General features: G+C 37.1%; 1 protein-coding gene across 8 annotated transcripts in view; it reads right to left on the reverse strand.

Annotated features, from left to right (window-relative positions):
- Positions 1-8,122: 8,122 nt before the first annotated feature.
- The window catches only part of LOC107697723 (estrogen-related receptor gamma), a 90,133-nt gene continuing 81,324 nt past the window's right edge, over positions 8,123-16,931 (reverse strand). For 7 of the 8 annotated variants that reach the window (XM_016498544.1, XM_016498546.1, XM_016498542.1 and 4 more), the window contains 2 exons: positions 13,622-13,891; positions 8,123-8,827 (listed from right to left, as the gene is read on the reverse strand). In XM_016498544.1, coding sequence (XP_016354030.1) covers positions 8,583-8,827; positions 13,622-13,891 — 515 coding nt within the window. In that variant the 3' untranslated portion in view covers positions 8,123-8,582. The remainder of the gene's footprint in view (positions 8,828-13,621; positions 13,892-16,931) is intronic. The other variant, XM_016498541.1, reaches the window with a different exon arrangement.

The raw sequence follows: 16,931 nt of genomic DNA on the forward strand, positions 1-16,931 counted from the left end.
TTTTTTTTTTTTTTTGGTTTACATTAAAGTACAAAGGCATTGAAATGTACTTTCTACCCCCTTGTTTTGTTTTGTTACATTGAGCTTTGTTGTGTTGGGATTTTGTTTTATTTATTTATTTATTTAGTTAGTTATTTCTTTATTCCTTTGTTTATATTATGGTACAAAAACATTGAAATGGCCTGTCCACCCCCAACCTCTTTTTTGTTTTGTTTTGTTTTGTGAGCTGCTATTGGATTTTCAAAAACTTTTTTCATACTATATTGACACATCTAAATCTTAATCTAAATACTTTAATAATTGAGGACATGTGTACCGAGATTGTAAACAAGTTGCAGCGTGAAGTAGGGGGAGCAGAAAATGTGGGCAAAGTGCATTTAAAGACCGCTGTCGTGCTTGGAATCTCTGTTGCTGTCAGTGAAAAAGATGGACATAGAGGGTCTGTGCCAGTGTATCATCTCTCAGATTGCTCCTCTCCTGTGTAGCGACATGGCTGTATATTGAGTTGTCAGATGTGACACTCCAGACACCCCATGCTGGCTCGGAGTAGGAACTGGAGATCACTGGGAAGTCAAGTCGCAATGGGCTCTGGAGTGTTCGGTTGCCACACACACACACATACACAGTCAGTCACTCAGCTCACTGTGCCACAGGGGGGTGAGATTTCAGCAGACACAAACACCAACTCTGGTTGAAAGCACGGACCGAATTACAAGGAACTAAGGTAAAGCAGAGAAAATACAGAAGAAAATAAGAAATCTGTCAGAATTTAAGTTTATTATAAAAGTAAAAACAATAACAAAAATAATAATGTTACATTTAAAGTACAATATCTATACATTTAGCTTCCTCTAGGATTCACACCTAGAAATCGCTATATAAATTCACAAATTAGTTATTTATTGTGCTTTATGCTATTTTATGAAGGCCTCCCCTAAAGAGTTCTCAAGTGCTACTAATTCAAACCCAGATGACACCCCAAACTATTTATAAAAGTGCACTAACCGAATTAATGGTTCATCGAATGTAGAGTAAAACATTTAAGTGCAAATAAACGTGCAAGTGTGACCCGCTAATGCTCTCAATGAGCCCGATGCCTGTCTGATCCATTTTATCCCATGTATTAAGGAGATGGTGAACTTGCCTTTTACAGGGACGACAATTAATTGCTTTTGAGTGATCTACCAGTTACATTTAGTGTTAAGTAGTTCTAAAATTGAAAAAGGCTATTCTGCTGGAGATGAGTCATTATCTGCCTCAGTAGAACGGTGGAGACGTGGTGCATGAAGAAACGAGTAAAAGAAGGGTTTAGATGGGAACTAATCCACTTTGCTAATAAGATGACTAATGAGATACTAATACTGGAATTTCTGATAGTTTTACATAATGTCTTATAAGAAGATTTTTTGTTTACCTACTCTGTGCTTGTTTTTAATAGTTGTGCTAATAAACCTACATTATGGTTGTGAAAGGCAAACATTAAAAACATTGGCTGTGAAAGATGGGATCTAAAACAGTAAAGGGATAGTTCATCCAAAAATGAAAGTTCTGTCAATATTTACACTTATTTACACTTACTCATGTCGTTCCAAACATGTATGACTTACTTTCATCTGTGGAACACAAAAGAAGATATTTAGATATTTTGTAAAATGTTTCAGGTACATATAAGGACAAATGTCCATATATTTATATGATTTATCAGAAAGCTATGGCATTTTTAAATAATAAAGTCTTATAATTTAAAAAAAGAAAAAGCATTAAAGCAAGGACATCAAAAATCATACTTGAAATTATCTGGAAGTTAACTTTAAAACATTTGGTTAACCATTCCTTGAACTCTCTCTAAAGACCCAGGACTTCAGAGATCATCTGGTAGCTCCTTGCATCCGGGGTAAACAGGGTCTCAAGAGGGACAAGGCCAAAGCTGTCTTCTTTGCACATTGTCAGGAATCGGATCTACACACTTCCTTCTCTCTTTCTACACACACATATCAGGCCCCGTGATGTCTCTCACAGAGATATAACCGGTGTCGAGGGAGCAGGAGACCCGTGAAAGGCCATTACCAGAGTGTGGCCCAGGCCATCAGCACACTAAGACCCAGGAGAGTGACCCTGCTCTCACACTGAGAAATAAATTGGGTGGACTCACTGACAAAAAGCCATCAGGGCCCAACTGCACACATTAGCACTTCACAGATGACGCCAAGCACACCCGTGCCACCAGTCAAACTTTGTTCCCATGGCACGTCGGGGACACCACAAAACATACAGTACCGCTCAAGAGACGCAGTAGTTTGGTATATGAAATGACCAGGAAGTTGGTCTATACTGCATTCAACTCTTCAGAACCTGCAGCTAAAGACAAGCAAAATGCGTTTGGTTAGACTGAGAGCCTCCCTTGACAATCAACATCCTTATAGACTGGTTAAATGAGTTGTTAAAATGAGCTGAAGCAACCCAATTCTTGAACATTGTTACAACTTAATTTAATTTTGCTCAATCCGATTTTTGGACCTGAAATGGATTTTAAATGCAAAACAGATTAAAAATAAATTCTCTTTGAAAGTTTTTGAAAGTTAAAAAAAAGTGTTTGTTTAAAATGCAGCGACAGGAATCATGTTTAAATTTGGTCAGTACAATCAAGGTGTTCTGCAAATAATTTCCCTTGAATGGTATTTCTGTCATCAATCAAACAGTCTTTATTTTTTTTGTTTTGGTCACATCTTATTTCCAGCACTGATGCCCCATTAACCATGCATGAACCCCTGACAATATACCTTGGCCACTCCTTTTTTTAATGTCAGTTCATACGGTTACCAGCATTAAATGGATGTGAGCAGGACAGAGGTCATTTCAAACAGACTTATCAAGATCAGCAGTTTAACTAATATGTCTAGAATATATCAATTAATCTAAAATGAGCTTAACTTTGAACTAAAGCTTTATGGGGAACATCAAAATTCCCAATTGGACTATAAGACACTTTCCCGCTCCGGTTCCAAATTACACCGACGGGATGATCCATAAATTGACATAATGGAGAAATACAAATAGTCCGGCATATCTGCGCATATACCTCGGCGTAGCTTATACCGGGCCTCCTCTGAGGGTCCAACATCAGTGAAAACCCAATTACAGCAGCTCCACATTGCAGCCGTATAACATGGAAGAGTGGAAAGAGTTAAAAGAGCCATTACAAATGCCATGGAGCACTTTTAGCGTCTCGCAAGGTTAATGATAACGGTACTTGGCAGCTGAAATGCTCAAGTAGCTTTTATTGTATCATAATAATGAATCAATGGCGTAAAGATAAAATAAAATAAATGAACTCCGAAGTCGATGAGTAAAATGTATGTGCCGCAGCACAAATAATAATAAAAAAAAAAGTGGGCCGCCAACGGGGCCCTGTTTAAGTAATATCTTATGATGTCATCTTCTTGAAAAATATTTGCCTGCAGGTCACTGCTCTCTGTTTTAAAGCCTTAAACGCTTTTGCTACAGAACATTAAATGTCTCCCCACATTATATGATACATATTAGCTGCAGATGATTTTACACACAATGCTATTTTACTATATAGTGCTATATTTTCTTTCTTTTCAAGTCTATATACAGGAAAAGGCATTAAATAGCCTTTGTATTTGTCTTTTTTGTCAAATTTATTATGCAGCAGGGTGTAAAAACTGAGGCTTGCTATTTAGGTATCCTAAATGCTTTCCTCTTGTTGATGTTTGTATCTCCTGCTCCTCATTTGGCCCGCCGAGTCTTATAGGAGAGACAGACTGCATGTGGGCAGACCAGGAGACTGTGCTGATGTTAGGACCGTTGTCTTACAGTACATCAATGTGTCTGCTGTAAAGCCTCAGGGCATAGCGGCTGATTACCCTCTGAGTGGACATGCCTCAAACGCTGCATCAAGTTGTCAAGAACTTTCTGCTCATCCACCATTTTTCTTCCCCTTTCCGACGCAATAATATTGTAACCGCGACAGAATGAAGTGTGGCTGCGTGAAGATGCCAGTGCAGGAAGAAAGAAAAAAAAAAACAATGACAGACTGCTCTTGAGAGGAAAAAAAGTCAAGTAGCCAAGCAGACAGCTCTATTGCCTGGATACCAGCATACTGCTCATCAGCTATTATATTCATTATTCATATTCCATAAGTGTTTTTTTTTCCTATAGGAAAAGCAGGATATGAATAAATACAGACTACTTTGTCATTCCAATTTGTATCCAAATGTTACTTATAGTTACAAATGTTAAATAGTTATATGTATATATATATATTTCTATTAATTTAAACTAAAAAATGAATAAGTGCAATGTTTTGACAAGAGTGTGATTGAGAGTTTCTGATTTGTAAAAACAGCTCATAATTCATAATAACCAAAATGACACTAAAAGTACCTCTCTCTCTCTCTATTTCTGTTTGATTTATATTGATGTTTTTGAATACCTCTTATGCTCAACAAGGTTGGAATTATTCGTTCAAACATACAGTAAAAACAGTAATATTTAAGAAATTACTACACTCTAAAAAATTAAACCCAACTTTGGGTCAAATATGGACTAACCCAACCGTTGGGTTAAATTTTTTAATTAAATTTTTAACCCAAAAGTTGGGTTAGTCCATATTTGACCCAAAGTTGGGTTGAAACAACCCAGCATTTTTAGAGTGTACAATTTAAAATGACTTATTTCTATTGTAATACATTTTTAAATGTAGTTTATTTCTGATGGCAAAAATTAACTTTCTGCAGTCATTACTCCAGTCTTCAATGTGACATTATCTTTCAGAAATGTTTTGAAAACAATTCTTATCAACGTTGAAAATGGTTATGCATCTTAATATTTAAGTGAAAACTGTGTTAATTTTTTTTAATGATTATTGGATGAACCGCATTTAATTGAAATCTTTGTAACATTATAAATGTACTTACTGTACTTTTGATCAATTTAATACATCCTTACTAAATAAAAGTATTAATTTCCTTAAAAAATAGAATAAATATATATTTAGTCTCGATTCTCATAATGTTTAACCCACAGTAGGCAGTCTACAGAGCACTAAAAATAATAAATAAACAGATGAATGAATAAATAAATAAATCCACAATGAGTTAAGACTGAAAACATGTTCTCGCACAGTAAAACACAGCCCGAGTCAAAACTGGAAGCATGTTTAATATTGCTCTACTATTATCCTGAAAGGCATAATTGGACTTACACATCTGAACTGATCGTAGTTACAGAATCATAGGTCTCTCTTTTTGCATTGAACAATATATACAATGTAAAATAAATACATTTACACAAATGGACATATTGTTTGGAGCACACTGTAATGATGCACATCACAAAAATATACAGTTAATAGTTTTACCGATAAAACTACAGACATGATTCTCACTACAGGTTGTTTCAGCAACTCCTGGGTTTGAAATATATCATTATCATATTGATCACAGAAGCTTCTCAAATGCTCTTTTATTCTTTCCCCTTCCTCCTTCTGGATCTCGTCCTTTCCCACACCGGTTTCTGCATGAGACTGCCAGGAAGCCTAGATGCGTTTGGCAGACGCATCAATGCATGAATAAATACAACCAACACCTAACCTTCAACATTTAAAAATAGCAGTTGTTTGTATATCTGATCATCCTTAATCCTATTATCCTAGAATCTGCAAAATAGTCCAATAGATACAGCATTTGATCACTAATCGAATCACATTGTACAACAACTGTACGTTGTACCGTCATATTGCTTTAAATAAGAAAATATATCTAAAAAAAAGTCATCGTGGGTACGGATAAATTACACTTTGATTTCTATGCTGGATAGACGAGTGTTAAAAGACACAGTAAAATTGTCTTTAAATGGTTCGAGAGGTCTGGGTACCGATTTGTCCAAAATTACACAGTACATGTCATAAAAGTATTTTGCTTTTGTTTTTTTTTCATTTTGTGCGCTAAAAGCAACTTGGAAAAATGCATATCTGAAAGACTGAGTGTAGTTTGGAACCGCTTGTTCTAGTTTTTCGTGAAATCTTACAACGCTGAACAGAATTAGAATGCTTGTGTAGTTTCACATTGCTTCATTTCCATCGTGATCACCTCAGAGTAAAGACAACACAAAAAAGAAACCAATCAAAGAAACCCCCAAACCCACGTTTTGACCATCTGATGAGTTGCCATGAGCGGTAAGATCTAGAGTCACGTTACACTAACCTTTCCAAAGCACAATCTATTAAGAGTTTTGAATAGCTAATGATAGATACAGTGTATTTATAGAACAAGGCTGAGAAAAAGCAACTAAAAACCCTCGTTCCCAGTTTGCCTTAAAAAATGATCTGTTCTTTCGTCTTTTTTTTCGTCATTTTTATTAAGCACACAAAGTCAAAGTGATAGTTTTGAAAACCGATCTTACACCAAAACAAACAAAAATGTTTCTTCCCTTTGCAACCTTAAAGAGTCAAGATATATACCAATGGAGTTCAGCATGAAGGCCTTATGTACAGCATTTTGTTAAAAGAGAAGGAAAATCAGAAAAAGAGGGGAAAGAAAGAAAGAAAAAATGTACTATTTCAAAGCATTTGTCATCGTAACCTATGATATACAGTGTTAGTCTACAAGATAGGAGTTACACAGATGGTCTCTTGTACATATAATGCACCTCCTTTTAAATATTCACTTATATATCAGCATAGATTATATTGATCGTTGATCGGTTGATCTAGCGGTAACTACGAAGAGTCTTTTTTCAAAAGGTTATTTGAGAACCCATCATCTTGCTCCTGAGGATTCATACATCCAGTATTGTCTCTAATTCTACCCTGTCTCTAAAAAAATGAACCAAAACTAGAAAAGAAAAAACAGAGAGAAAATTAACGCATACTGAACAGTGAGACCTGCGATCACCACGGGTAGTACACTACATCTTTTGCGGAAAGGGAAAAAAAACAGAGATGTTTCAGAAAAACACAGCAGACATGAAACACCAAGAAGCTGAACTACATTTTTTTTTTGTTCATTTTTCATTCTTTTTTTTTTTTCTTTGATCTGTTCCAATAAAATGTCTTAGGTTAGATTTATAATCTGTTAATTTACAATATACAATGCTTAAGAATATTCAGAAAATACCCCATACTAATACTGACATATTTCTGATGAAGGCTGTGGATCGCTTGCTTTGATACTTGAGCCTCTCTGCTAAAAATGTCATTTGGAAGAAGATTACGTCACGTGTATGATATCTCTGGCGCTATTCCGCGTAAAAATCAGGACCGTCGTGAAAGTAAACCTGCGATGCTTCTCCGTCTTCCCTAAGTGCTATTTTGCTTAACAAAGTTCAAATACTGTTTTAGTATGAAAGAATGTCAATAGAATTTCGAGGCTGAAGTTAATATATATGCATATATAATTGGCTTGAGATAATGGTTATGGTCCTTCAGGCCATATCATGTATGTAATCTATCATTTTATGACAAGCACAGACAGAAAAGCGAAAGCTTCTGGAAATTCATTTTCCCAAGTAAGTGTGGCACTAAGAAAATAAAAAAACGAAACCAAAAACAAAATTGCATACATTTACACCTCCACTTTTTAAACATCTATTGCTTAGAGAAGATAGCAGGGGTTTGTCTTCATTACGCAACACGGTGGTCGGTAGAAAAACATAACGATCAATTATTAACATTATATGAAGAAACATCGTGTTTGATGACCGTACCATATATTTACATCCTTCAGTACAGTAAAAATACACTCGAATTAAACATAATAAAATAAAGTCAATAAATAAATGAGTCTGTTCCTTGACCACTGCGATTCCTCTTTGCTCGGTATTGCATGAGAGACTAAAGCTTCGGCTATTCCCTGAAAAGATCAAAATGAAATCGGTAAAAGAGGCTAGACGTGTTTGGAAGACTTGAAAGAAAACGACAAGGGAGTGACACACGCATGATCAGTCCGCATGGCTACGTAATGGTGAGGAGCAGCTTCTTCAAAGATGTGAAAATCTCCGTTTGGCTATCGCGTTGTTAAACTGCTCCGAGGACCTCTAATGTAATACTGCACATAGTCACTACGTTACACTCTTATGGTAAAGAGTGTAAAAAATCCCTAGATTCCTTCAGTGACATGGGAGCTGGACGGTACAGTTCGGGGAAAGTTTCGCTTGCTGGTGTCCACCGGGTGGACTTCCTTCCTTTGGCAGGGCTTTTTTCGGCTCCAGAATTTCTCTTTTGAAAATCAATCAAATGTCTCAATAGCACAAAAAAACTCAGCATCAGATTTTCGAGAAGAACAAGTCGACGGCTGCTTTCAAGTCCCACTGCTGAATAATGAAAGCAGTCATTTTTTACACTTCATATTTTTCTCAATAATCACATTTTAAATCATTCTTATATTTACGTATCATTGTCAGTAATTAGAAGTACCATTGCGGTTATGTTTTAGTTATTATTTGTTAAAGTTTATAGACAAAGGTTTCACAAACAGTGGCAGAGAGTTAGTCAGTGTCTGCCCGGTGAAGGGGTGCAGTCAGTGACGTACCCCCTCCAGCTCTCTGTCGGTATAATGCGGTTACACCTTGGCCTCCAGCAGCTCCAGAAACAGTTTGTGCATGGGCACTTTGCCGTCCTGTTTGATGCTGTAGAAGTGCTGCACTGCCTTGGTGGATGTTTGCCGGAGCAGCGGTAGGGTCATGAGCAGCTTGCCGGCTCGGCGCGGGTCCTCCGGGTGCTGGCCCGCCTCGTAGTCCTGCAGGGCCTCGTGCAACACGTCCTGGAGCTTCTGCACGGCTTCCACATCCTCTAAATGCATGGAATCTGGAAAAAAATACAGAACAATGATGAGTGGCTTTAGAAATAAACACAAATTCAGTACAATACAACATATGCATGTCAATACTTTTTTCACTAAGAAAATCAGTTTTGCAACTAGGGCTGTCAAAATGGCTGACAAACTAAATTCAAATTTTGTACTTAAATATTATCAAAATTTGAATTATATTCGAATTTACAATGCATAATTTCAGTTAGGGTGAAGAAAAGCTTTTGGCTTCTCTTCTGAGGCCACAAGAGAGCGCATCGAGCAAAATATTACTAATGCACGTTTATTCAAAGCACAAGATAACATGACTGTGAAAAAAAGAGCATAATGCTTAAAATAATGTTTATAAACCAATTATAATTAATTAAGTTGCTTAGACAACTATAAACAATACAGCATCATGTATGTATGCATAGTTTAATACAAAGGGCAGAAAGCCAATCACACAGAGTACATTTTTCATTTAAACGACAGTTACATCGTCATCGCATCTCGTGCCCCACTGATAAGGCTGCCTGACGTACACCTAAAATGTGGATTTTTATTTTAAATTAGACGAATATTCAAAATTAAAAAAAATGTTGACAGCCCTATTTGCAACTTCTAAAATTTTAGTAATATATAAAGATATAAGACATGTTACTCAAAAAATTTTTTTGTTGAAAGATGTTTCTTACGCTCAACAATACTGCATTTAATTAATTAAAAATACAGTAACATTTTTTGAAAAATGTTCAGCATTATTACAGTCTTCAGTGTCACACAATCCTTCAAAAATCATTCCAATATGCTGATTTAGTGCTCAAGAAACATTTCTTATTCTCAATGCTGAAAACAGTTGTGCTTTTTAATATGTTTGTGGAAACCGTGACATTTTTCAGAAAATAGAAAGTTCAAAAGAACAGTATTTATTTGAAGTAGAAATGTTTTGTAAAATTACACATCTTTGCTGTTACTTTTGATCAGTTTAATGCATCCTTTCTGCATAAAAGCATTTAAAAAATAATAAATAAACATTTTAAACTGCTATTTTATTGAAATGGATCAATATATAACACATTTAATACAAATAATATATATATATTAATAAATAATTCTATACAATTATATACAAATAAAATAGTATAGGACTGTCACAAGACAAAACGACACACATATATTATATGTTATATACAGTACAGAAGTTGCATTTAAATCAAAGGGGGCCCCCTTGAGTTTAAATAGGCATGACACTCCCGGATACTAGTTCTGTACAGGACTTTTCTTTTTTTAAATCCATTTCAGCCTGATGGAAACCTGAGGATGAAGTCCTGGCAAAAGGAAAGGGATTAAAAGAATGTGACTCATCCTTTTTTTGCCAGCCCTAAGCTCATTCTCCAGTGATTAAAGGCACACTTGAGTGTTAAACGCTGAGGCTGTCCTCGCCACGTGTTTACAAGCCTCTCTATGGGACTGATGAATGGCACGGGCGACAGAAACAGTGTTTAGAGGAGAGCTGATATGGCACTCGTCTAAGCGAGAGAAACAGAGGCTCGAGTCAGGAAACAATACCTCAGCCTGACTGGCATTGTCTACCAGAAATGTCAAACAGGCTGCATTTGCATTCGCGCTCGTTAGTACAGCATTCACGGCCGTTCACCGCGAAAGACGTGCCTCTGAGAGCGCAATTAGTCTCAGGCAGCTACTATCTTTGCTGTTTACTGCTCCAGTGGCTCAAATAGTTGCACTTTTCCAGCTAATCCAAGCCTTGGATGCTCTTGCGAGTGCTTTGATGGTTTTATCACATCACAGTGGTAAAGAAAGTGCTTTGTCTGACTTGCTCTTTATAGACTGATTCCACCAACAGTATCGACTCGATTTTCTACTGTGGCGTGTCAATCCGATCCCATTCCCTCCAGATAAAATGTCCAAATGCACACTGGCTTTTGGCAAAGATGTCACGATCAATGCATTGCCTCGAATCAATTGATACATACACGTTAAATAATAATTGTATGGTCAAGTATTGATAAAAGCAAGACCTTGTGAGGTTCCGTTATTAGTAGAGAGCGCCGTCTGTCCTTTGGGCTGGCCAGCGGGGCAAACGTCAGCCTGCTTTAGGCTACGGTTCGATATACTAACCCTTCGGTGTCTGGAGCCCATCTAGAATTCAGACAGCGAGGTCTCGTCCATCAGTCACATAGGCTTTGGCCATCTGAAAAGTGACCTGTGATCTGACAGAAATCCCTGGCAGGAAAGTGCTTACCTGCACCTTTCCACACAAGCTGCTCTATCAATCTCAGCATCGCTGCTGGAGGCGTTCAGGAAAACACACCTTTTCTGCACGCAACATTTACTATCAAAAAGACTCTTCGCTAGACTCAAATTTGTTATGATTTTCCAGAATGACACTGGAATTGTGTCAGTAAATGGCTGAATTCAAACTGTGGAGAAGATACGAGAGGTCACAGACTGCTTTACTGACTTTTCTTTTTCTTTTTTATGTCCTTTAAAAAGAAACGCGCACCATGATGAGATCAACTGCAATGTAAAGCTTTCAAATAAATAGTATAAAAATGTCGCTCTGACATCGATTGCTTAAGCAATACTGTGTCTATTGAAGGACTGTGAAATATATCGGCTCTTCATCGATCGGTGAAATCGGACATGATGCATGACTCTCCTGAGAGAAGAGTGTGTAGAGAGAAAGTCTTGATAAATACGGAGAATGACACCCGAGAAGGTGAGAAAAAGCCAGGACTAGAGATTAGCTTATGCATCAGGCTACACTGTAAAAAAATGATTTTTTAAATTACTGAAATATGTTTTGCAAGAAAATGCCTACTTCAAAATTTCACGTTTAAGTCAGTGTGTTACTCGTCGATTCTTTGTAATTGTGTGAAAACTATTTCCAAATTCAGAGTACAGGAAGTCTCATTGCATATGCGTCAGTGAAAAAGGCAGAAATGCTGACCGAAAACGACATCGGTATGAATAAATCTATCACTCATCGATCCCTTTTACCTGCTTTTGGCATGCTGACGTACACGTCAACAAACTGAGATGAACCGCTAATCGTCGAATCAATTAAAAAAAGAATTTCTCAAAAGAGTCACGCACTCATTCGCTCTCTCAGGGGTGCACTTTGGGCAGAACGGCCCCCGGTGGCTGCGGGCCGGGGCCAAACTAGCGAGCCGTCATCCGCAAGCGAGCAAGAGCAATCTGCTTTTTCATTTTTCAGCATGGCCAGGCCCAGCCGGAGATTGATCGTCACATATGGCCCCAGAAAACAAACTGTCGATACCTTGAGCGCTGGAGAATTTGAACAAATAGCCGCCCTCCCATTCAAGCTGCTCATTGCGTCCCATTTAACAGATTTTATTGACAGTTTCCTTCTTGTAATTAAAAGGAAAACTACTGGCCAGCAACCAAGATAAAGTTCAAAGATGGGGTCAACACAAAGGGAGCCAGAGGGCCATGGTGCGACTGTCGATGGCGGACAACATCAGAGCCTGTTATTGACATGCAGGTGCATAGTGATGGGCTCCTTACTTAAGAGGCATCTGAGCAGAGACTTATGCTAATTCGGACAGGGGCCGCAGACGTGCTTTTGAAGGATTTCAAAAGGGGCGGGGAGGGGTGGGAACACTGTTTAGTGTTTTGTTGTGTGTGCGCGTGAATAGAGGAAGCGAAAACATGAGAGAAAAAAAGACGGAGATATTGAGATATCACTCCAACTGTACCTGAATAACTCTACCACTACATCTGTTGTTAAGATTCCCATAGGAGGAGATGAAATCAAAAGCAGGGAGTAACTCTTAACTCTTTCCATGCTCATACATGATCAACAGCACATTCTATTAAGAGGGGCGATGAATAAACAAACACTGCTTTAATTGAGCTGATGACAGGCAATTCAAAAGGCTTCAAGTGCACTTCAAGCTAAACACATCATCTTATTTCATTTGCAGTAGGATTGCTGTAAATGATTTTGTTAATGATTTTGAACCAAAGACACATTGGACAATGGAAATTATAATGGAATGTAGATTTTAATCAGAGCAAACATCTTATTTAAGTTGATGTTAAAGAAAACAAGGTTATGACAGATAGAAGTGGGCCAATGACATGTAAGAAAAAAAAAATCATAATTCTTAAAAAATGTATTCTTTATTAAAGCTGGTTTCATACCATTTCCAAAAATGTAAAAAAGTAACAAGTCATATATTTTCTTTACCAATTAAATACATGAATCATTATTCTTAAAATAATTTTTTTAAAACAAGTTTTTAAATACTTTATATTTATTTATTTATTTACTCATTTATTTATTTAGTTTTTACAAATACCATGAATTATTAATTAATAAATATTATTATGTTTTTGGAAAGTTGCACCACAACACCAGTAGTTTTCTCCCCCTTCTAATAAAGTAATAATAAAAGATTTTGTAAAACCATAAGGTTGTTTTCTTCATTTTGATATCAGTACTACTGATATATTTCGATTTTATAATCCACCCAAAAAAATGCCAAAATGATTTTTAATTAAAAAAATAAAAACACGCTCATCATAGAAAATCATTATATTTATAAAATGCATTTATAATTAATTTTTGTAGATATTATTTAATCTGGACAAAAAAATTAGTGTTTTGCCATTGACACTTTTTTTTCCATTGTAAATTAGTTGAAAAATGTGTTTTCAATGTTTTGTTGCCTGAACAACCCATAACAGTATCACAATTTGAATACATCAAATCAAATATGACGTCTGCTCTGACTGGAATCTATAGCGTCTGTTCGTTTTACCTGAGTTAGCCAGGGCTATAGCTTTAAGAGTGACGAACTCCTCCTTCTCCAGCTTCATGCTCTTGTACTTCTTCACCAGCTGAAGAATAGCATTATTCAGGTCTAGCAGGCCAGCCAGCTTGGATTGGTCCTCATCCATGATGTAGTCTTCAGCGTAGACCAACTTGTCCTCAAAAGACAGCGAGCGGTAGACTACACGCAGGATCAGGATCTCCATCCACGCGCTCTGCAGAAGACTCATCTGGTCCGCCAGCGAGAGTGTGGAAAACCCTGAGAAAAAGCCAGAGAAAGAGCTCTCTTTAACTCAACAACCAATGTTCAGCCTCAAATCAACATTCAACGGCGGTATATGATATAAAAGCTCAGTTGATTGTCAGAAGTTTCTGGTTGTGTTAGTGGGAAGAATTGACCTTCTGGAGGTGTAATGCAGAGGAAAACTCCAGTGGGAGCGAGCTGAGGCACCTAGCACGAGCCTTGGCTCTCATTTCCTGCTGCGCTGAAGGCCAGGGGGCATCCTGAGGGAGGGCACTCCTTATCTCCCCCAACATGCAGCATGGATCAATTCTTCCCATCACACCAACTGAAAGACTAATTGCTTGCCTCAAAGTCCTTCTCCTTCCTCCTCCCCCAACTCTGCACACACACTTTTTTCCTAATTTTCCTGTCTTTTTGCTGGAAGTGAAGTAAATTTTTAAAGTTCATGTTCATGAATGCCTTTTGAAACTGACTAACACGTGGCATTTGTCTGTCTATAACACAAGGAGGTCAACCCTCATGCTCAGTTTGGGGTCTGAGAAATATACTTAATATTGAGGTACCAGGGTGATACTTCGAGATGTTTCCTAATACTATTAGACCCCAAGTATAAGAAGATGAATAAATGCGATGATTCCCCCCCCCCGATTAATGCACACACTGTTGAGGGATCTCAAATTGAGGGTTAAAGCAATATTTTCTATGTACTGGCTTTGGACTGGGACAGATGAATACTATTGAAATAATAGTAACAACAACAACAATACTAAATAAATAAATAAGATAATAATAATAGTAATAATAATTATTATTATCAATCTTATTTATTTTAAGAGTTAATCATTTTTGGGGTACTGTCATAATAATAATAATAATAACTATAAAATAAATAAATAATTTATTTATATGTGTTTATCATTATTATTATTATTATTACGAAAATAACCCCTAAATAAATAAATAAATAATTTATGTATGTGTTTATTATTATTATTATTATTATGAAAATACCCCTAAATAAATAAATAAATAATTTATGTATGTGTTTATTATTATTATTATTATTATGAAAATACCCCTAAATAAATAAATAAATAATCTATGTGTTTATTATTATTATTATTATGCAATACCCCCTAAATAAATAAATAAATAAATACAAAAGGCAATTCAAATAAAGGCAAAAAATGCAAGCAACCAAAAGCTGATCTAACATAGCCTGCAAAGAGAAAACAATTAAATAAATCTAAATAAACTGCGTAAGTGCTTGGGAGCCGTCCATCAGCTCTGAAGGTGAGGGACAGGCACAACAGCACCTGTTGGTGTTGGACCTTTTCGTCTCATCTCACTCGCTCTGCTCTTCCAAGAACAGATGAAGCATCTCTCTTTGCGAGAGTGAGGGGGCTAATCTGGGTGGCGGGGGAACATGAGGAAAAAGATGCTCACCAACATCTGTTGTGGAGAGATGCCTTCAGAGGAAGCAAGCAATTTCACTCATTTTTTCTTTTCTTTTTTGAAATCTCTTTCTGTGAGTTAATCACTAATGGCAAGGAGCTCATTAGGTATAGGTTTCGGGCTATTGTTTATACCAACCGCTAATTTATTATCCCAAACTGTTAACATCTCTGATCTCATTAGAGGCAGACTAAGAGCTGGTGAGCAGTTGGTGCCTCCCCTGGCCTGCTGGTGCTAGTGTGCTCAATGCCAGTTGGCAGGGCCATCTTCTACTACTTAATAAAATCATCAAAAGGGATTAAGCCAAGAATTTCTTAAGGGGGTCCAATGTAAGACCGCTGCATTCTTACAAAAACAGTGGCCTCAATGAAAGGTGGCATGGACTAAAAATAAGATCACACTCTGATTGGCCTCCTGAGAGGTATGTGTAATCCTTTAATATTGCTGAGAATTTGGAAAAAATCCATGGACATACTTTGAATATATGCAAATCAGATTTCAAAACTCATTTTAAATAAAAATAACAAATCATATGCATACTTTCGACTATAAATAATGTGGTATTGAGTATCTGATTGAATATCTAAAAAGCTTTTTCATGTTTAAATACACAGTAATATAAGTACAAGTAAGCCATTGGTAGATTCACCTTTCGAAAAACAATAAACGCTGTGGCGCTTTTGCTCTGACTCATCAACACTGACTCAACCAATGGTGTAAGTTTGGAATCTGTTTGTCCCAATGGAAGACCCAATGGAATTTGTCCCAATTTGAACCAATGGAAGACACAAATATTATAATTTGTGCACTTCCGGTTGGTAACACTAGCAGCACATTTAAAAGATTATCATCAGTAGAGTTTATCACGAAAAGAAACAAATCATACTGAATGATGGACCACCGAAGACATGTATCAAGACAGATCGAGAGACACAGAGAGAGAGAGAGACAGAGGGACAAAGAGAATGAGAGCACGAGGGACAAACAGAGAGACAAAATAAAGGCAGGGGGCAGGTGGGGAGGGGGTTGTGGAGTGGAGTGGCAGATGGACGGAGCCCATCGCCTAGAGCTCCCCCTGTGCCACTCCCAGCCCTCCCTCTCAGCCACTGCTGTTAGTAAATAATTAGATTTACACATTCCCCAATCTCCACACATCTCTCCGCAGAATAATTAAAAGCCGGATGATTAGTTTATTGAGTGGAAGGAAGAACTTTTTTTCCCTCTTTATTGAGGTCCATCAATGATTTTATCAGGGGCTCGCGCTTTTACGGTTGTCATGCCAGTGCAGGCATCCAATTTTTCTTATCTCCCTGATTAATACAAATGCTGTTTCAGGACGCATTAATTAACAGATACAAATCTACGTTCTCATGGCCGGATCGATACAGAGAAGAAAAGAGCCATCAATGTGAATTTACTGCAGATGTTGGAAAAGGTTCTCTATTGACATTTACGCGAGGGCAAACTTTAAAGATGCATTTTCCCCTTCTTTTCATCTGTTATTTCATTTCACAAAAGAGCTTGGTGGCGACCGTGATTACAGTTCACCTTTGGATGCTTTGCTGCATGAGTAAGGATCCAAAGAGCCGAATTAAAGCGT

Source organism: Sinocyclocheilus anshuiensis, unplaced genomic scaffold (genome assembly GCF_001515605.1).
Source record: "Sinocyclocheilus anshuiensis isolate Anshui unplaced genomic scaffold, SAMN03320099.WGS_v1.1 scaffold446, whole genome shotgun sequence".
Classification (NCBI taxonomy): domain Eukaryota; kingdom Metazoa; phylum Chordata; class Actinopteri; order Cypriniformes; family Cyprinidae; genus Sinocyclocheilus; species Sinocyclocheilus anshuiensis.